This window comes from Podarcis liolepis (assembly GCF_965112155.1).
Source record: "Podarcis liolepis genome assembly, chromosome: 14".
Lineage (NCBI taxonomy): Eukaryota > Metazoa > Chordata > Lepidosauria > Squamata > Lacertidae > Podarcis > Podarcis liolepis.
Window position 1 is genome coordinate 26,356,540 of NC_139569.1, and position 19,660 is coordinate 26,376,199.

The following is a 19,660-nucleotide window of genomic DNA, read 5'->3' on the forward strand; positions in this document are numbered from 1 at the left end:
GAACTTTTGTGCTGGAAGAAGTTTAAGAAACGCCCACTGACGGATTCTGCCAGCGACTGAGACAGTCACGATGCTGGAGGCTGTTCAGTCAGAAAGGGTTAACCAGGTAACCTAGCCAGGAGTGGCGGCAACTTACACACGAGCAACCCCTATACCCATTACAATATTGAATTTGAGAAATGGACTAAATTATGGAAGGATGGGTTAAAGTTTACAGCTTGTACAACGATTAAGGAAAATGTTATGAAGATGTTATATAGATGGTATATAACACCAGTAAAACTGGGTAAAATGTATAAAGTGTGTAATAAATGTTGGAAGTGTAAGGAGACAGAAGGAACCTTTTACCATATGTGGTGGGAATGTAAGAAGGTAAAAAGCTTCTGGGAGATGATCTATAATGAGTTAAAGAAAATGCTGAAATATACTTTTGTTAAAAAACCAGAAGCTCTCTTGTTGGGAATACTGGATAATGAAATTAGTAAAAAAGATGTGAAATTAGTTTTGTATGCAGTAACAGCAGCCAGAATTTTGCTGGCACAGAAATGGAAACAGGAAGTGATGCCCACGAAAGAAGAATGGAGGATGAAACTGATGGAATACGCAGAAATGGACAGATTGACAGGGAGAATTAGGAACCAACGTGACCAGAGATTCTCCGAGGACTGGAAGAAATTTACAGAGTATATCAAAAATTTCTGTGATGAGCAAATAACGTTCGTTGGCTTTCAAGAAGCTCTGTGAAATTACTGTTAGAAATATTGTTTAAAAAATATGATGTGATTAAGAGTATTTGAGTGCAATATAATATTGGGAAATGTGAGACGAGGATAAAAAATAAACGGAAAATTATCAGACAAGCTGAGGGAAGTTCTGGAAAAAGGGGTTTAAGTTAAAAATGGATGTATAATTTTGTAAAAAAATTTTTTTATGGAAAATCTAATAAAAAATATTTATTAAAAAAAAATCTAAGCAGCTTACATTTGAAAACCGTAAAAATACAAACTACAGCATTCAAAGAGAGTCCTTAAAAACCCAGGAAAAAATATGCATCCTACAAAACCAATCAGTGTGCAAAGCAAAGAAATTGAAGAGTTGGAATCTGGGAAAACTTGAGTAAACATACATGTTTTTAAGAAGCATTTAAGGGTTATTTCTGTCTCCAATTCTCCACCTCACGAGTTGTGCGCACCGTGGGGGTTATCGGGAGAAAGCCTGTTTCCATGGTGTCAGCAATATGCCCTTCACAGAGCAGCCAGCAGGTCTCTTCAGAAGAACTTGAAAACAGACTCAGGTGATACAACTACTTGCCACATGCACTGCCCTCTGAGCAGTGGGCTGGAGAGGGAGGGTTATATAATGCAGTTGGTGCCCTGTGATTGGGTGCAGAGTTTGTCTATTGTGATGGCCTGGGCTTGGAGTGGGGAGAGGTGGGTCCAGTAGTTAGTTGTGTTTGCTTTCTGTTGTGGGGGTGGCAAATTCAGAAGTGCAGGGTCCCTTCATGATCGTGACAGTCATGCCCCTTCTAAGATTAGAAAATAATCCTATGATTATGCAATAATGAGGAACGCATTGCAACAACCAGTGCAGATTTCCATGTGTTGCTTCCCAGATAAATCTACTATTTTCTGTGCACGTACATGGGCAAATGCATTGAAGTACTTCAGTACATTCCTTTGGTGTGTTTTAAGTTGTGCTTCCTGTGAAGTTCCCTTGCACATAACAGAACTTGCAGCCTGTTCTCTTGAAATGGAAGCCTGGCTTGTCTTTTCAGTGTTCCTCTGCCCTTGACTTTGGAGCACACAGTGGCTGAAAAGCTCCCCTTTGGAGCTGAAGGGGCAGCTCTAGGAGGCTGAAGATGGCAGCTACTCTGCTGCAGAAACAGGAAAGGATCTCTGACTCCAACCCCAGACCAATACACCACTGCTCAATGGGTGCCTTTTAACATATGCCACCCACTCTGATGTGGGAAACCTGAATGGAGATTTAAGTGGCATAAGATTTTTTATCAGCAGAGTTGCACTGCAGCGTTGTAGTGGCATAGCTTGTTTGGAACAGAGCACCTGAGGCCCTCCAGTTTAACTCCCAACAGCTCAAGCTAGCATGTCCAACAATCGGGGTGATGGGAGCTGGAGTCTAGCAACATCTGCAGGGCCATAAGTTTCCTGTCTCTGTATGAAGTGGTGGAGATGTATCTTAAGTTACACTAACACAGAGGTGCCTTTGCTGTAGCTCACAAACTGTCAGAATTTGAGTACAGTCATACCTCATGTTACAGGCGTTACAGGTTGCATTTTTTTGGGTTATGGACCTGCCGAAACCCGGAAGTACCGGAACGGGTTACTTTCGGGTTTCAGGGGTCACACATGCACAGAAGCGCTAAATTGTGCTTTGCGCATGAGCACCGAATCGCAACCCTCACGTGCCACTTCGGGTTGCAAACGTGTATCCCGCATGGATCATGTTCACAACCCGAGCGTCCACTGTATAGGATTGTGTCTAAAGTCTACAAACTAATAGATGCAACAGAGTAAATTCCAGTGTACAAAATGATAACATGTTGGAAAAGAAGAAGTTTTCACCATCACCACAAAGGCTCCCACAAAGTAGGCCTGGCAGACCTCTCTTCTGGAAAGAAGTGCCAGAGGATGAATTAAGGACTCCCTTTGCTAAATGGAGTCCACACCCAAACAGGACAGAGAGCCAAACAGCCCTCATCTACTTCTGAGGGTTCCAAAGCTTGGGCTGAAGCTTCCAATGGCCCTGCAGCCCACCCAGTCAGATTTTCTGAGAGCCTTCCATGACTCATGTTGCAGACCGTTGCACACTCTGGAGGAGGCTCTTTGGCCCTGCCAGCAGTCAAGGCTGGGCTAAAGGTCAAATTGACTCAGCTCAAGGCAACTCTCACCAACCCCCAAGGAAGCACATGGAAGATTCAAGACAAATAAAAGGAAGTCATTCTTCACACAGCTGTGGAACTCACTCCAATAGGAGTGGCAGAGATGGATACCAACTCGGATGGCTTTCAAGGAACATTAGATAAACTCACGGTAGTCGATGGCTATTATTGATCGCTACACTCTGCCTCCATGGCTAAAGGCAGAAACTGCTGAAAACTGCAGGAGGGGAGATTTGCTAGGGTGCTGGGATCCTGCTTGCTGTTTTCCCATTGGGGGAATCTAGTCAGCCACTGTGAGAACAGAATCCTGAACTAGATTGTCCACGGGCGTGATCCAGCAGGCTCTCCTTATGATAACATGGCCAGATGTTAGATGGCCAGCAAGGGCAGGAGGGGAGGGGGCTGTTCTGGCCATGCCTGACGTCTCCCTCCCATGGGGGCCTCTGGTAGCAGAGGCTACAGAACCAGATGACGCCCCCTTGCCTCCGCCCGCCTCCGCAGCTACTCCCATAGCTGTCAACTTTTCCCTTTTCTTGCGAGGAATCCTATTCGGAATAAGGGAATTTTCCTTAAAAAAAAGGGAAACGTTGACAGCTATGAGCTACTCCTCTTGTCCATAGCTCTGGCCAGCGGGTGCCAAGCGGCCAGAAGAGAGACGCGTAAGGAAGGCCACCTTTGCTCCCGGGGTCAAAGTCCGCTCCCCCGTCATAATTTTCCCCTCGGGAAGCTGCTGAGAAGTGAGCCCGCAGCCACGCTCCCGGCCTTAGCCTGGTGCACGTGGGCGCGAGCCCCGCCCCCTAGGCGGCAGTCGGCCAATCGGCGCCCACCCATGGGCGGTACCCATCACGTGGCGCGAAGGTTTAAATACCCCTTGGGGCGGGCGGGGCGGGGCGCGTGGGCCAGGCTGCGCCATGGGCTCGCTGCAGGTTCTGAAGCTGGGCTGCCTGCTGGGGCTGGCGCTGCTGCCGCTTCTCTGCGGCCTCCTGCCTGCCGTCCTTCTCAGCCTCCGGGGGGCTGGCGGGACCGGTGAGTGAGGGCGAGAGCAGGGCAGAGCTGGGCGGGGGTCGCGGCTGGGCTCCTTTTTCCCCCCATCTCAGCACTCGCTTTTATTTCTCCCTCCGCAGGCTTCTTTGCGCGCTGGCGGGGCGTCCTGAGCTGCGCAGCCGGTGGCGTCTTCCTGTCCGCTTGCCTGCTGGACATCGTGCCGGACTCGCTGGCCGACCTGCGCGAGGACCTGAGCCAACAGATTCCCCCGGTACCGAGCGGGGAAGAGTAGGGCGGGGGATCAGGACACTGTGACCGGGCCCGGAGGGTTGGAGCCGCATCACGGGCTGCAGCCCCCGAACAAAAAGTGGGGAGGGGGGCTCCAGCGAACATCTTGCTGGCGCTGCTGGTCGCCGGAGTCCCGCTGGCCCTGCCCGCCCAGCTTTTGCGAGACAGCATGTGATGGGGCTGAGCTGACTCACACGCTCCTATGCTCGGAGGAGGAGGGAAGAGGCCGCGAGATGTTGACTGGACAAAGGCCTGAGTTGCTCTCAGAGTTGCCCTGTGGGAAAGGTTAGGGTGATCTTCAAATGGGCTGCTTACCTCCCCTCCATATTAAGCACACCAGGGCTGCCCTGTAACCTTCTGAAAGCAGTAGCCAAGCATTCCTTTACCTGAAACCTTTCCTATTTAATTCCCAAGATAGGGGTTGTTGCAGCCCTGGGGAAGAATTCTCGGGAGCCCAGAGACTCTGGAGCTCCTTTGGTGGTTTGGCCCTCCTGGCTCCAGGGGAGACGCCCTTGGGTGGGTGTCGGGGCCTCGAGGGAACGGTTACTCTCCTAACCTGATGGTGCCTCCCTTTTCTTCCCTGCCCCACAGCTGGACTTCCCGATGCCCGAACTGGTCCTGGCGCTGGGCTTCCTGCTGGTCCTGGTCCTAGAGCACATCATCCTGGCCTGCAGCGAGCAGCAGGGGGATGAGGCCTCCCTGCCCCTCTTGCCTTGCCCCTCTCCCCCACATGGCGAAGAGGGCAGCCTGGCTGAGCAGCAGCAGCAGCCACACTTGGAGGCGGGGACCCCCCACTGTCACACGGGGGACACCAAAGCACCCTCGTCCTTCCGCTCCCTGGTGCTGACGCTCTCTCTCTCCTTCCACTCAGTGTTTGAGGGCCTGGCAGTGGGCCTGCAAGACACAGAATCAAAGGTCCTCCAGCTGGCTGTGGCCATTCTCCTCCACAAGACCATCATCGCTGCCAGCTTGGCCCTGCTGCTGCTCCAGAGCCGCCTCCCCCTGCGCTGGCTGGCAGCCTCCATCATCACCTTTGCGCTGATGTCCCCTCTGGGTGTGGGGCTGGGCATGGCTGTGATGCATAGTCCTGATGCAAGCGGCAATCCCACCATGACCCGGAGTGTGCTGGAAGGCGTGGCTGCTGGGACCTTCATGTACATCACCTTCCTGGAAATCTTGCCTCAGGAGCTGAACAATCCTGCCAGACGCCTGCTCAAAGTCCTTGCTGTGCTGCTGGGTTTCTCAGGGATGGCTGGCCTGCGCTTCTTGGGCTGAGGGCCAGCAGCTGAGTGGGATGCCCTTCCCTGCAGAGACGGACGCTGGCAGGCTCGGCTTCCCAGGAGGCAGCTTTTTAGAATGAAGGGATGGTGGCTTCTCTCCTCCCTTTCCCCCCTCTTCCCAAGCGGACACTGATAGGCTGTGCCTTCAAATGTTTTTATTAAAGATCTGACCACTTTATAACTCTTTGGAACTAAGGCCTTTCTGGCTCTTATTTGCTTTTCCACCTCACCCAAATTCCTGTGACAGTAAGACTCACGGCATAGTTCTGTTCTTTGCTCAGGTGATAAGAAATTGCTTTGGTCTTTCCCCTCAGTCCCCCACAGCAATTGGGAAGACAGCTAGGAAAGGGGAATTGGAGCAGGGTGTGTACGGAGACCCAAAACCAGATAGGGCCGCAGCACCCCCTGCTGGGAAGATATATAGGCAGCTGCCAAATATAGCTTGGTACATTTACTTTTGCTGGCTGCAACTTTTAGGAGGGTCTCTGCCAGAGAAACTGGTTGTTTTCATTGCCCCCTACTGGATCATTTTAGCTGAAGGTGCTGCTGTGGTTTGAACCTGTGACCTTCTGCATGCAAAGCAGCTGCTCCACCACTGGGCTGTGGCCTTTCTCCAAAGGCTTTGCTTCTGACATGTTTTCAACTAACATGGGGGAGTTTGCAACCAGTTACCAGCCAGAGAGGATGCTATACTTGTTTCTGAAACCAAAAAGGCAAAGGGTGCAGATACCTGAAAGGGTGCAGATACCTGAAAGCTACATTTCTAGCTGGGCAGCATGTGCAAGCAGCACCTCATGAAACTAGGTGAGATCAGAGAGTTTTGCTCAAATCTGACTCTTTCCTTGAAGTGGAAGGGGAGCCATTTGTGCCTTGATAGACTTTTGGCAGAGTTGGGCTCCTGTCAACATCAGATGATTGAACCACTGGCAGAGGAAGAGGAGTGTGGGGGGAGCACACTGCCCCCGGCAGCACGATCCTGGCGGGGTGCCATTGTGGCTGCCCCTGCGCGTTCTGGGCAACACGCCCATGTGGGTGGCGCGTCAGCCCTGCCCCCACCTGCTCTCCGCCCCCCCTCCGCCCCCGTGCTGGAGCACGAAGCTGTGTCACTGGATTGAACTGTGGGCGCAGCAAAACTGTACACTTACTAAAGGTATTGCCAAACCTACATGCGTACCTGACTGCACTTTATGTGGCTTATAGATATTATAAGAGTGATATCTGGGGTTTCAAACCTGGAACTCCCTTGCCATGTAGTGGGGGTATATTGTACTGTAACTTTACTTGCTTTATTACCAGACTTTTTTAAAAAACCACAAATTCCACTACCAATTTGGACTTTAAAACAGCAAGACGATAATGGTGAAATGTGGGTTAGACAATGTTACTCTTAGGGTGGATTTGTAGCTGGTTGACTAACCAAAAGAATGCTCACCAACAGTTCCTCATCATCCTGGAAAAGTGACAAATGGGGTGCCACAGGATTTTTTCCAGGGCCCAGTGTTGTTTGATATCGTTATAAATGACGAATTAAGGAATAGAGGGGGTGCTCATCAAATTCGACATCAAACTGGGAGGCTAATATAGAATCATACATATGGAAGGGACTCCAAGGGTCATCTAGTTCAACCCCCTGCAACACAGGAATGTCAACTAAAGCATCCATGACAGATGGCCTCTGCTTAAGAACCTCCAAAGGAGGAGAGTACACAACCTCCTGAGGGACACCATCCCACTGTTGAACAGTGCTTACTGTGAGAAAGTTCTTCCTGATGTTTAGTCAGAATTTCCTTTCTTGTAACTTGAAGCCATTTGTTCATGGGTATAGGGCGGTATATAAATTTGATAAATAAAATAATAAAACATCTCCCCTCCAGGCAGGAGAAAACAAGCTTGCTCCATCTTCCATGTGACAGCCCATAGGATATTTGAAAATGGCTATTGTATCTCCTATCAGTCTCTCTTCCAGGCTAAAGCTACCCATCTTCAAATGTTCCTCATAAGGCTTGGCTTCCAGACCCTTGATCATCATGGTTGCCATCCTCTGCACAATAGAGAAAATCTCAATAGGGACAAATGTACAGTTCTACACCTAGCAAGGAATATTCAGTTGCACACTATATAGAATGAGGGACATCTGGCTTGAAAAGGAGCGAGGAGTCTTGGTAGATCAAAACCTTAGCATGCACGAGTTAACAGTGTGATCCAGCTAGTGCAATACTAGGCTGCATCAGCAGAAATCTAGTGTCTAGATCAAGAGAAGTAATAGTGCTGTTCTATTCTGCCTTGATCAGACCCCACCTGGAGTCCTGTGTTCAGTTCTGGCCACTACAATTTAAGGAGCATATGGAGAAGCTGGAACATGTGCAGAGGAGGGCAACCAAAATGATCAAGGGGCTGGAACCCAAACCTTATGAGGAACAGTTGAGGGAGCTGGGTATGTTTAGCCTGGAGAACAAGAAACTTGAGAGGTGATATGATAGCCATCTTCTAATATCTGAACATGGGTGTTCAGGGGACACAGGTGGTACTGTGGTCTAAACCACTGAGCCTAGGGCTTGCTGATTGGAAGGTTGGTGGTTCGAATCCCCGCAACCGGGGTGAGTTCCCATTGTTCGGTCCCAGCTCCTGCCCATCTAGCAGTTTGAAAGCACGTCAAGTGCAAGTAGATAAATAGGTACCGCTCCAGTGGGAAGGTAAACAGCGTTTCCGTACGCTGCTCTGGTTCGCCAGAAGCGGCTTAGTCATGTTAGCCACATGACCTAGAAGCTGTCTGTGGAAAAACGTCAACTCCCTCAGCCAGTAAAGTGAGATGAGCACTGCAACCCCAGAGTCGTCTGCGACTGGACCTAATGGTCAGAGGGTCCTTTTACCTTTACCTTTACCTTTAATATCTGAAAGGTTATTACATGGAAGATGGAGCAAGTTTGTTTTCTGCTGCTCTGGAGGGTGGGACCCAAAGCAAGTGACAATAAAAGAGATTCTGATGAAATATTAGCAATAGCTTTCTGAAGGTCAGAGCTGCCAGAACATTTTGGGAGCAATGGGTTCCCCATTTACAGAATCAAAATGTGTTTGTATAGCAAATACAAAAAAAGGCAGGGATGGCGAAGGACCACTGGCCTGTAGACCATGGTTGGCCCCCCAAGCCAAGGTGGCATCAGGTAGCATTGGTCATACATACAGGGTCCAGTCCAGGTGCTTTCCCACTGCAACCAAGATGGCAGCAGCTGGTGACATCACAGCTTCTTCCTCACATGATCTGATATGATTATCAGGGATGGGACAACTGGTATCCCCCATCATAACACTGGGCTGGGGAGAAAGGTTTAAACCACTCTGCTGTGCTGAGCATGAAAACCACTCCGTCCCTGCTTGATTCTGCTAGATGTGTGAGGGGTGATGTGTGCAAGCATGTGATGGCCAGGCTCATTGCTAGTCTCTGGTGGTGTTGCAATGGGTTGACGTGGTCCTGTTCAAATGCCCCTCAAGTTAAGACTTGCATTTGTGCTAGCAATTGGCTAATGAACAGGTGCATAATGACGTGTTAGCATAAAGCTGGAGTTCTTGTTCCTCTCAATTCCGTGTCTACACGTAATCCCTTTTCAGTGAGGGCAGCCACTCTAAGCCAAAAGTTTGCCTCCTCTTCAACCAATATGTACACGTTGCATTGCTGAGCATAGCTAAAGGAATTGCATAACAACAGGGCATGTGCAGTCAAATGAAATGAGCGCCTTCATAACAAAGGTGCTGCATCTCTAAGCCAGGATCTCTACATGTCAGGCAAGAAAATGCACAGAAATACAGGCTTATTGTTATTATTAAATTTGTATACCACCCTTCATCTGAAGAGCTGTGAGAGGGGAGAAGAGATTAAAAAGCTGAGCTGCTCCTTAGAATCATAGAATTGCTAGGGACCTCAGGGTCATCTAATCTAAATCCCAGCAATGCAGTAATCTCAACTTCTTTGGCAATCACTCACCAAATCTCAACTAGACCACACAGGACAGCCTTGCTTATTCTTCATGAGTGAACTTGAACAGTGAATGTAGTGAATAGGCTAGGGTTAGTTCAGTTTAGAGCCATAATACCAAGGTTCATCTTACATTGTTTTTACTTTCTGTCTGCTTCCCTTTTATTCCTAACAATGTCTCCTAAATTGACTGCTGAAGTGGGTCTGTTTGCCATAGAATTCCCATGTGCCTAGCTGCAAGGCATTCAGGTTACTGGGTTTAGGATCAGTAGCCCATAAGGAAACAGAGATGCAGTTGGTCTCTTGAGTTCCTGGTTGAAGGGGGTCTGTCAGTGAAATGAGCTAGCTGCTTTGATCTTGGACAAAGAAAAGGCAGCTGGAAGCTAGCTAGCTCTGCTTTCCCCAGCAATTTGTGTGCGTAGATTTGACTGAGAAGTGCTAGGACACTGGCTCAAAACATTTTAAAAAAGTAGTTGTTTTAATGCATCCCAGTTTCCTTCCCATTTGGGGATGCAGGAGTAAGTGGGGAGGGTGGCGGCGGCGGCAGGCAAAGGCCCACTGGCAGCACTGCAGGGCTGTTGTGCTGCAGTTGGGCAACGAGGGTGATAAAAGAGTTTGGCTTCAGCCTCTCGGCTGAGGGACCAGCTCTTCACAACAGGGGGCACTTTTTGAAAAAGGCGCGGACATCTCTCTGGCCCTCAGGCGCTGCTCTTGAGGGGGAGACGAGGGAGCCGCAATGGCGGGAGGCGGGGCCAACACGCGAAGCCCGCTCTGGAGCGCGAGGCCAGGGCGGCCCCTCGCGGCATCGCTATGACGACGAGCGCAGAGCCACCCAGCCTCCTCCTGCCACCATCTCTCCTCCTCATTGGCCGCCCTCCCGCCGGCGTGGGCCAGTGAGCAGCTGCCACACTGCAAATCCGGCCCCGTCTCCTGGAGGGGCGGGACTTCCGCCTCCTCTTTAGCTTCCCGCTGAGGCGAGAACGAGAGAAAGCGAAACTCGCCTCAGCCGCCGCTTTCTCCGGCTCGCTCTCCGTATTCCTCGCCTTTCTCCCTCTCTCGCTCTCGCTCGCCGGCGGCTGGGCCTCATGGAGGCGCTTCTCCTCGCCCTGCTCCTCGCCCTTGTGCCGCTGCCGGGACGCGCCTCTGACGTGCTCGAGCTCAGCGATGAGGACTTCGACAGCGGCCTGGCCGACCGCAGCGTCGCCCTCGTCGAGTTCTACGCCCCATGGTGGGTCGGAGGGAGAGGAGGCGGCCGGGCGGGCGGGGAGGGCAACGGGGCCAGGGCGCTCATGGGGGGCGGGGCGGCGAGGCCCCCGCTGCTTCGGCTCTGCGCGCGCAGGAAGAGGAGCGGCACGTTTCTCGTGCGCGCGCCTCCCACAGGTCCATAGACAGACGGGGAGAGGGAGGTTGGCAGGCCGGTGGATCCCTTCGTCGCTGCCGCTGCCTTAACTGGCGCGGAGCCGAGAATGGGAAGAGCGAGGGAGGAAAGGAAGGAGGGAGTCCGCCTGCCGATCTGCCTCTCGCCGCTGCCTCTTGTCTCTCAGGCCTGTGGGGGTGAATTCTGCGCATTCCGGACGTGATATCCGCGGAAGCCTCTCCGCGATTCGCCCGGCCGCCGTGAAGGGCAGCTGGTTTGGGTTGGTAGCGGCCTCTTTATCGGGCGGGGAAAGCCGCGGTGGCTCCGGCGCTGGTGCCGCAGCCGGTTTTGAAACTGCAGCCCCCAGGCTACACCGGGGCAAGTGCCTGCGGAGGGCGGGATCTTGTTGCCGTGGCTGCTCCCGGTTGGCTGCTCCGCTGGACTGTCACTATCAGGGATTGGCTGTTGGTCCCCTGGGAAGTGCCCGCTACCTTTGCGGAGAAGTTGGGGCAGCCATCAGGGCGTCTTATCGGCAGAAACGGAAGGGTTGGGGCGCCTGCTAGCTTCCGGTGGATAGTTGGTTCTTGGGTGAACCGTAGGTGCTGCCCTTGTGAGAAGGCGAAGCCTCCTCGCTCTGTCCGCTTCATGGGGTCGATGGGGCCACTATTAGCTTGTGCTTTTTGCGGGAGCGGGGTGCCCTTGCCAAGCAAGATGGATGATTCATGGTGCCCAGCCCACTGGCTTCAAGTGTCTCAGTGGTCCTTGATCCAAATGAATCTCAGTGTATACTTTTAATAAAAGCAAAACATAGCCCTTCACAGAACAATAAAAGACAGTTTAGCATAAAATCCCGTGATATGAAACTTGGTACACAAGGCCAATACTTTGCTGAAGACAATCAGGTTTGATCATTGCCAAAACAGGAATTTGGGAACCATATTTCTGCCTCCATGGGTTCTATGATGTGAGAAAGGTGGGATAGAAATTCAAGAAAGTAAATGAAATGCCTACATTTTGTAGGTTTAATGAAAGTATTCATATTTTAGTAAATATCAAATTGTGTATTCATAAATCCTCCTTTTGAATGTGCATCTGGTAGGGGTAATGATTCACTGTAGAGAAAACCACTCAAAATTACAAGCCAGCTAAATGCTAGCCTACTGAAGGCTGACCAGAGATAGGAAGCTGCAGGTCTAAGCCTATGCTGGGTGTATGGAAGAGGAGACTTCCGTTGTCTAGCAACCCACTTGATTTCTGTGTTGAGCACAGAGGAGAGACTGCTTCAGTCTCTTGCTCCATCCCTCCCATCACACTTGCATAGAACTCACAACTGCCATGAGGGAAGGATCTCAGGAAATCAAGAGAGGCAGACAAAAAGAAGGTCAAGAGCCAGCTTCTGTCTAACTTGGCTTGTCCCTGCTATAAGGCCATCAACTACCAGCTATCTTCTGGGAAGGATTCTTGTAACTCTCTGTGTTCTACCATATTGCTCATTCTTCTCCCTTGCCCCCATGGATAGTGATGTTAATTGTAGTATGCCTCAAAAGCATTCATCGTCTGGAAGGCAGGATATTAATAATCACAATAAATAAATTCTGGTTGTCTGTGCCAGACTAGTACTTGAATACAAGGATGGGCTAATGTGCTTATATCTAGATTATGTCACATTAACCTACTTATTCAAGAGTATTGACTCCTTTAAAACAAATTTAAATTTTAAAACCCTGCACAGTTTTAGTCATTGATTTTTATCTGACCTGTTGAGATACAAGTGTGATCTTGGGCCAAACAGTCCTTGCTGATGAAAGAAAGTGGTATGCCAACCATGCATTGAACTTTTAATCTTATAGGTGTGGACACTGTAAACGCCTTGCTCCTGAGTATGAGTCTGCTGCCACCAGGCTAAAGGGAATAGTGCCACTTGTGAAGGTTGGTTTTGTAATGTGCTACTGCATGAAACTCTGCAGAAAAGGGACCTTTTCCATAAGTTAAATTGCTTGACTACTGATAGTGGAGTTGGGAGTCAGTTCTATTGATGCCTGTGTGAATGTGGTGGGGAGTAACGTGGGATAAAAAGCTTTGAATCTATGTCTGTTCTTTTGATCAAAGTCCCTGGAGGTATAGGAAGAGCCTCTGTTGGTGTTAGATGGGAATGCTTGGATGAGGATGTTTGCATGCATCTATGGTGTTGGCAATGTGCAGACTAGATGGTTGTTTTTTTAGAGATGCTACCATCCTTTACTGTGGAAAAGTCAAACCCTGCTCACATTCTCTTTAAGGTTGACTGTACAGCAAACTCAAACACCTGCAACAAGTATGGAGTGAGTGGCTATCCAACTCTCAAGATCTTCAGGAACGGGGAGGAGTCTGGTACCTATGATGGTCCAAGAACAGCTGGTAAGGAACTGTAGGCCAGGCTGTGAGTGCTGGAGGAGCTGGTTAATAGTCTGCGGCAGCCCTGGCACAGAGTGGAGGGTTATTGCATGCATATTCTGCTTGTAGACTTCCCAACATCATCTGGTTGGCCTCTGCAAGAACAAGATTCTGGACAATATGGGCCATTGTTCTGATCTAGCTATAGGGCTCTTCTGATTGAAGCCTTCATTTAAAGGGTATTTGTGTAATGCCTTGTATAGTGCAGTTTTTGAAGACATTGGATGTCTGCAAAGCAGTCCCTACATGCAGCCTGCCACTAACTATGCCAAACTTCTCTCCCAAGATGGAATTGTGAGCCACCTGAAGAAACAGGCTGGGCCAGCCTCAGTTGCTCTCCGCTCTGATACTTTTGAAAAATTCATCAGTGAAAAGGATCCTGCTGTGGTGGGTAAGTAGTGAGGGGTTTTTGGGTGGGGGAGGTGATCAGATTTCCCCCCCTGAGCCTTCACATGCTAAGATGTGGAGGGGGATCTCCAGCCTTTCTGGAATTAGGCATCATAGACTGCAGGTGTTAGCACAGTATCTCACAGAGCTTTGAACTGGCAGTGCAGAGTTGCCTCTTCTATTCCAGTCTTAAGTGTGGCACCCTGTTAACCTGATCTCAGTAGTAAAAATATTCAGATAAAAACGTTCTGCAGTGTTGATTTGAGCCACTCCCAGCTTCAAGTATTAGAAGCCGGGGAATGGGTTCCTTGGATGCAATTTGCAGGTTCTTGCATATGGCTCACTGGTTTGGGCAGTCAAGTTGTTTTTGTGTCCAGGTGTAATAGCTAAACTGCTTCTTCTACTCTTCTTTCATATGGAATCCTTTGCCTTTTATGATGTTCTGCAGGTTTCTTCAAGGAGTTGTTTGGTGATGCACATTCAGAGTACATGAAAGCAGCGAGCAACTTGCGAGACCATTACCGCTTTGGGCACACAAGTGATGAGGATCTAGTAAAGAAATATGAGCCAGATGGCGAGTAAGTAGCACATGGGCCTCTATTCTCCTGATTGGTCTACCAAAATATAAGAATATAAGACACAAATTTCAGAAATGCATCTGGGCATAACAGCTCTGGCTGGCTTCCTGTTGCTCCCCACAATGAATTTCCCCCACTTGTATAGCAAGCTGTTTCTGATGGATAGCCCATTGGTTCTCTTTGAACTGAGCTTGAGCAACACTCAAATGTGTTCCTAGCAACTGTCTTTGTAAAATAGTGATTGTACTTTCCACGGTCCTACGCAGCATCCCCCCCCCCCCCGCCAACACTCAAGTCCCTGCTGGGCTGCTTCCTGCTTGTTTTTCCTGCACCTGAAGGGAGCAGGCAAGTCAGAGCTTGAGGTGCTTGCTGACTGTCATTCAGCTTTTCCTTGGGGAGTTGGTTAAGCAGCTGAGACACCTGCTAGCAAATGTGGCTGGAAGCCCATGTTGAAAGAACAACGGAGTCCTGTTTGTGAGCCAAGCCCTAGCAAGAGCACAGTCTGTTTGAGGGTGATGTGTGCTTGGTTCACTGTCAAGTTGCACTGATCAACTTTCCACAGAGGCATTATCCTGTTCCGTCCCCCACACCTGGAAAACAAATTTGAGGACAACACTGTGCGATACACAGAGGACAAGATCACAACTGGCAAGATCAAGAAGTTCCTTCAGGAGAACATGTAAGTGTATGGCAGCTTCCCTCCTGCCAGTCTATAGTGAGTGTCTGTCCGCAGCGTGAGACCCACATGCTAACGTGATTTGGGGGTTCCTTCTGTTCTTTAGCTTTGGCATCTGCCCACACATGACGGAAGACAACAAAGAGCTGATCCAAGGCAAGGACCTGCTGGTGGCTTATTATGACGTAGATTATGAAAAGAATCCCAAGGGCTCCAACTACTGGCGCAACAGGTGAGAACACAGCAAGGACTTCCCTGGGGAAGTGAAATGAGTGAGGTTGGAGAGACCTGCAAGCCACTGATATGTTCTGCCCCCACTGTCACAGGCAATATGTGCCTGACCTGCCAGTTGCTGGGAATCATAGGCAGGGAGATTACTGCTGATGCTGCAATCGGGTCCTGCTTGCTGGCTTCCCACTGGGGCGGTGGTTTTCAACCAGTGTGCCATGGCACTCTGGGGTGCCTTGAATGATGGTCAGGGGTGCCTCCCTCCCTCCTCTGATGCCCTCTCATGTCTCTGCCTCCCAAAGGCTTGTGTGACTGTTTGTTGCAGCATCCTTGGCTACAAGCTCTGCTAGTTGCCAGAAGCTGAGGTGGCCTCGTAGTAAGTAAGCAAGCAAGCAAGCAAGCAGGTGAGGGAGCCTAGCCAGCCAGTTCACCAGCCCTTGCTGCTGGGAATGAGCAGACAAGACCTAGGCCCCTATGGGGCAGGGGAGGCAGCTCAGAGACCTGGCCAGAGAACTCCAAGAAGAGGAGAGGAGAGGCTGAGAAAACACTTTGTGAGGTAGGGTATTTGAAAAGAGTGAGAGGCTGCCAGCTCTGCAGGCAAGGGGTGACATAACTGGGCTCCTGAGTCCCACAGGGGTGTCACAGAAAGAATATAGTTGGTCAAGGGAGCAGTGGACTCAAAAAGGTTGAAAACATCTGCACTGGAGCATCTGGTTGACCACTGAGAGCAGGACACTTTGTCTTAATCCAGTGGACTCATGTCTGTGCCAGAGGCCATGCCTTTTGTGGCTGCTCTGTAGCCCAAACAGAAGGGCTGCAGCAGTTCCAGCATGCAAACATCCCCCTCCCTAGGAAGAGTGGGGGGAAAGAAGCCAGCAATAGTATAAGCTATGGAGGTCCCCCATCAGCAGTAAATAACTTATGGAAGGAGACTGGGCAGTGACACTTCTGCCCTTGGCCAATCATTGATCACCTTGGTGGCTCTTTGAGGCTGCTCCAAGCACACTTGATCCTTTAGCTATAGAATTTGGAACTGCTTTGACCTGAACACATTACCACCTCTGCCTGAGCCAGGGTACTTCCAAAATTGGCTCTTAATTAATAAAAATGGTTTGCTTGCCTTCATGCATGCCTTGAAGAAGACAGGTGCACTGTGACTCCTGATTATCTTGGGCTATCACAAAAAAGTTTTGTTATTGCTTCTGCAGAGTGATGAAGGTAGCCCGGAGTTTCCTGGATGCTGGACACAAACTCAACTTTGCTGTTGCTAGTCGGAAGACCTTCGGTCATGAGCTCTCAGAGTTTGGATTGGATGGCTCTACCACCGATGTTCCTCTTGTAGCCATCAGGACAGCTAAGGGAGAGAAATTTGTCATGCAGGAGGAGTTCTCGTAAGTGGAGCATTTGTTTATACTGCAAGGGTGCACACTACTTCTGGGGTGGTCTGGAGTGGGGACATCCCACTGCCTTTTCCTGAGCAATTCTGCACACAAAGCATCATAGGCCAATCCAGGACAGAAAGTCTGGGATTTCTTCTAGTGACTTTAGAAGGGGGGTTACAAGTTGGGGAAGGACTGGTTGAAACAATTCTCTTGTTTGGTTTGCAGCCGTGATGGGAAGGCCCTGGAGAGATTCCTCCAGGATTATTTTGATGGAAACCTGAAGAAATACCTGAAATCTGAGCCCATCCCAGAGAACAATGATGGGCCCGTGAAGGTGGGAGCTGCTGCTTGTTCTGTCTCAAGGGTGGTGGGAGCCTTGGGCCCCTTCAGATGATATTGAACTTCCATCAGCCCTACCCAGCGTTGCCCAAAGATAAGGGATTATGGGAGCAATAGGTCAACAGCAGCTGGAGGGTCCCCTACTTCTAGCTTTAAAGAAACTAGATCTTGTAAGAATAACTCGCTCTACGTGGGGCTGCCATTGAGACTGACCCAGAAACTCCAGCGGGTGCAGAATGCTGCGGCGAGACTCCTTATGGGATCCTCGCTGCGGGATCACACTCACCCAGTGCTATACCAGCTGCACTGGCTCCCAGTGGAGTACAGGATCAGGTTTAAGGTGCTGGTTTTAACCTTTAAAGCCCTATATAGCCTAGGACCCTCATACCTACGGGGCTGCCTCTCCTGGTATGTCCCATGCAGGACCATACGGTCTTCAAACAAAAAACACCTTGGATGTCCCAGGCCACAGAGAGGTTAGGCTGGCCTCAACCAGAGCCAGGGCTTTTTCGGCTGTGGCTCCGATCTGGTGGAACGCTCTGTCACAAGAGACTGGGGCCCTGTGGGACTTGACATCTTTCCGCAGGGCCTGCAAGACAGAGCTGTTCCACCAAGCCTTTGGTCAAGGCACAGCCTGACCCCTTCCTTTGGTAATTCTTCACAGAACTCTAGCCCAATGGTTGCCATCAATTTGATTTCAACTGATTATATAATGAATTGATTTTAGAATGCTGTATTATTTTACTGTTGTTAGCTGCTCTGAGCCCGGCTTTGGCTGGGGAGGGTGGGATATAAATAAAATTTGATTATTATTATTATTATTAACCAAGAAGGGGACTCCTCTGTTGTATTTTGGGTCATGTTGCAGCAGGTGACAAGTTATGACTGATGTGCAACACCCCAAAACATTCCATATCAAATTCCAAAATGCCCACAAATTTCTCCACTTTGTTCTAAGTTTCATGCAGTTTAAATAAGATTATTGTGCGCATTTATTAACTTCAGCTCTTTCTGAGCTATGTCTTGAGGCTGTAGCTTTCCCAGGGTGGCTGATGTTAATAGCTGCTGGGCAGTTTCATCAACAAACATAAAAAAGACAAATTGAAATTACAAGTTGGGTTGAACAAACCCAAAATTTGAAGTACAAGGAAATCTTAAAGTAGCTATGTTTTCTCTGAATTAAGTTTATATGTCCTTGATGCATACCAAAACTGTTTCTGGACACCTGGAATTCAGGAATTCAATTCATAGATGGGAAACAGGCAGATTTTTATGTGATCTGTATATTGATTGAACTGCTGGGAAAATGAGAAGCTTCCTGCATATTATTCAGCTTGTAATAACACTAAAATTAGGCACAGTGTGTCTTGGGAACCTCCCCTTTTGAGACTATATGTTCTCCCCCAGGTGGTTGTGGCTGAGAACTTTGACGAAATCGTGAATGCTGAGGGCAAGGATGTGCTTGTGGAGTTCTACGCGCCTTGGTGTGGCCACTGCAAGAACCTGGAACCCAAATACAAGGAGCTTGGAGAGAAGGTATGCCCAAGGGGCGGGAGGAGGATCTGAGTGCCCTGAGTGTCTCTCTCCCTTAATAGAGGTCCCTGTTCATAGGTGACCATAGAGAAGGGATCTTACCTGCAGGGGCCTTGATTCTGTGTATTTGAGCAAGGTCCTCCTGGGTGTGGAATAGCCCCTAGGGGACTGGCACTGCTCTGCTATCATGAATTGACTGCTTCTACCAGTGTGAAATTGCTGATTGGATTATCTTTCAACAGCTCAGCAAAGATCCCAACATTATTATAGCCAAGATGGATGCTACAGCCAATGATGTGCCTTCTCCCTATGAAGTGCGAGGGTAAGAGAATTATGCTTGGTAGCCACTGGCTGGTTCTTGCCTGCCCTCTGCTGTCAATGATAGAGTATCTGTCCTGCAGGCACAGTCTTGGGCCTTTTAGGAGGAGTCCTTTGCGCCCCACCCACACCTACATTGTGTGCTTGCACTATGCCCCCTTGAAGAATGGCTGCTGTATGGAGGCTTATGCATGTAAACACCAGGCATATTTCCTCCAGGGCAGTCATTGAGGATAGCACTGAATGCCCTGCTGAGTGGTCTTTCTTTCTTTCTTGACAGCTTCCCCACAATTTATTTTTCGCCTGCGGGGAGCAAGCAAAGTCCAAAGAAATATGAGGTGAGTTCATGCTTATACCGGGTTCCCTAGAGTAATAATCACCAGCTGCAATGAAGTCTTTTTTCTTTTGCCCATTAATCCTAAAATATGGCAAGTAGCATAAATGATCAAGTGGAATGTGTTGAGGTTGCTGTGTGTGTTAGTGATTGGAACTTAATGCCTTGAGCACTGTTGCACTTTGCCTGACTTGTGTCTTCTTGACAGGGGGGGCGTGAGGTGAATGACTTTGTCAGCTACCTGAAGCGGGAGGCCACTTACCCACCCATTCTACAGGAGGATGAAAAACCCAAGAAGAAGAAGAAGGCGCCCAAGGAGGATCTGTGAGCGGGGAGGGGGGCTTGGTGTCATCATCGCCCTTGTCTGCAGAAGAGCCCATGGCCGCTCCTGGAGGTGGGGCCCTGTGGGGCAGTCTAAGCTGTTGGAAAGTGAAGCCACATTGAGCAGAGGGGGACCCAGCTGCTGCTGCTGTTCTGTTTAATTTCCTGCCCCCTCATCTCTTAACTGCACTGGCCTTGAATGCCCTGGACTGGCTGATATTTGTGGGTGGGGAGGGGGAGGGTTTGTTTTCTAATTTTTTGTACATTTGAAGAAGTGAATCAATAAATGACCCCCTTAGGCCCCAAGTTGCCTTTCTGTGATGTTGGAAGGGGAAAGACTTCTCCCTGTCTCT

The 19,660-nt window shown here is 49.6% G+C and overlaps 2 protein-coding genes across 2 annotated transcripts; both read left to right on the top strand.

Moving 5' to 3' along the window:
• The first annotated feature begins 3,804 nt into the window (after positions 1-3,804).
• Positions 3,805-5,642, top strand: LOC310693193 (zinc transporter ZIP1-like). Its single transcript, XM_083474928.1, has 3 exons — positions 3,805-3,925; positions 4,024-4,154; positions 4,763-5,642. Exons 1-3 carry the CDS (start codon positions 3,811-3,813, stop codon positions 5,444-5,446), a joined length of 930 nt encoding a protein of 309 aa, XP_083331054.1. The 5' UTR covers positions 3,805-3,810; the 3' UTR covers positions 5,447-5,642.
• A 4,596-nt stretch (positions 5,643-10,238) lies between these two features.
• On the top strand, positions 10,239-19,613 carry PDIA3 (protein disulfide isomerase family A member 3). Its single transcript, XM_083476109.1, has 13 exons — positions 10,239-10,649; positions 12,629-12,707; positions 13,058-13,175; positions 13,498-13,602; positions 14,047-14,176; positions 14,739-14,855; positions 14,959-15,084; positions 16,289-16,471; positions 16,688-16,796; positions 18,209-18,337; positions 18,577-18,656; positions 18,933-18,990; positions 19,195-19,613. Exons 1-13 carry the CDS (start codon positions 10,507-10,509, stop codon positions 19,312-19,314), a joined length of 1,497 nt encoding a protein of 498 aa, XP_083332235.1. The 5' UTR covers positions 10,239-10,506; the 3' UTR covers positions 19,315-19,613.
• Positions 19,614-19,660: the final 47 nt, after the last annotated feature.

What these genes read in the sequence shown, in the direction of transcription:
- LOC310693193 (XM_083474928.1), top strand. Translation starts at nt 3,811, where the DNA reads ATGGGCTCGCTGCAGGTTCTGAAGCTGGGCTGCCTGCTGGGGCTGGCG. An exon ending in CCGGGGGGCTGGCGGGACCG is followed by an intron (nt 3,926 to 4,023) that starts GTGAGTGAGGGC and finishes CTCCCTCCGCAG; the next exon opens with GCTTCTTTGCGCGCTGGCGG. An exon ending in TGAGCCAACAGATTCCCCCG is followed by an intron (nt 4,155 to 4,762) that starts GTACCGAGCGGG and finishes CCTGCCCCACAG; the next exon opens with CTGGACTTCCCGATGCCCGA.
- PDIA3 (XM_083476109.1), top strand. Translation starts at nt 10,507, where the DNA reads ATGGAGGCGCTTCTCCTCGCCCTGCTCCTCGCCCTTGTGCCGCTGCCG. An exon ending in AAAGGATCCTGCTGTGGTGG is followed by an intron (nt 13,603 to 14,046) that starts GTAAGTAGTGAG and finishes GATGTTCTGCAG; the next exon opens with GTTTCTTCAAGGAGTTGTTT. An exon ending in AAATATGAGCCAGATGGCGA is followed by an intron (nt 14,177 to 14,738) that starts GTAAGTAGCACA and finishes AACTTTCCACAG; the next exon opens with AGGCATTATCCTGTTCCGTC.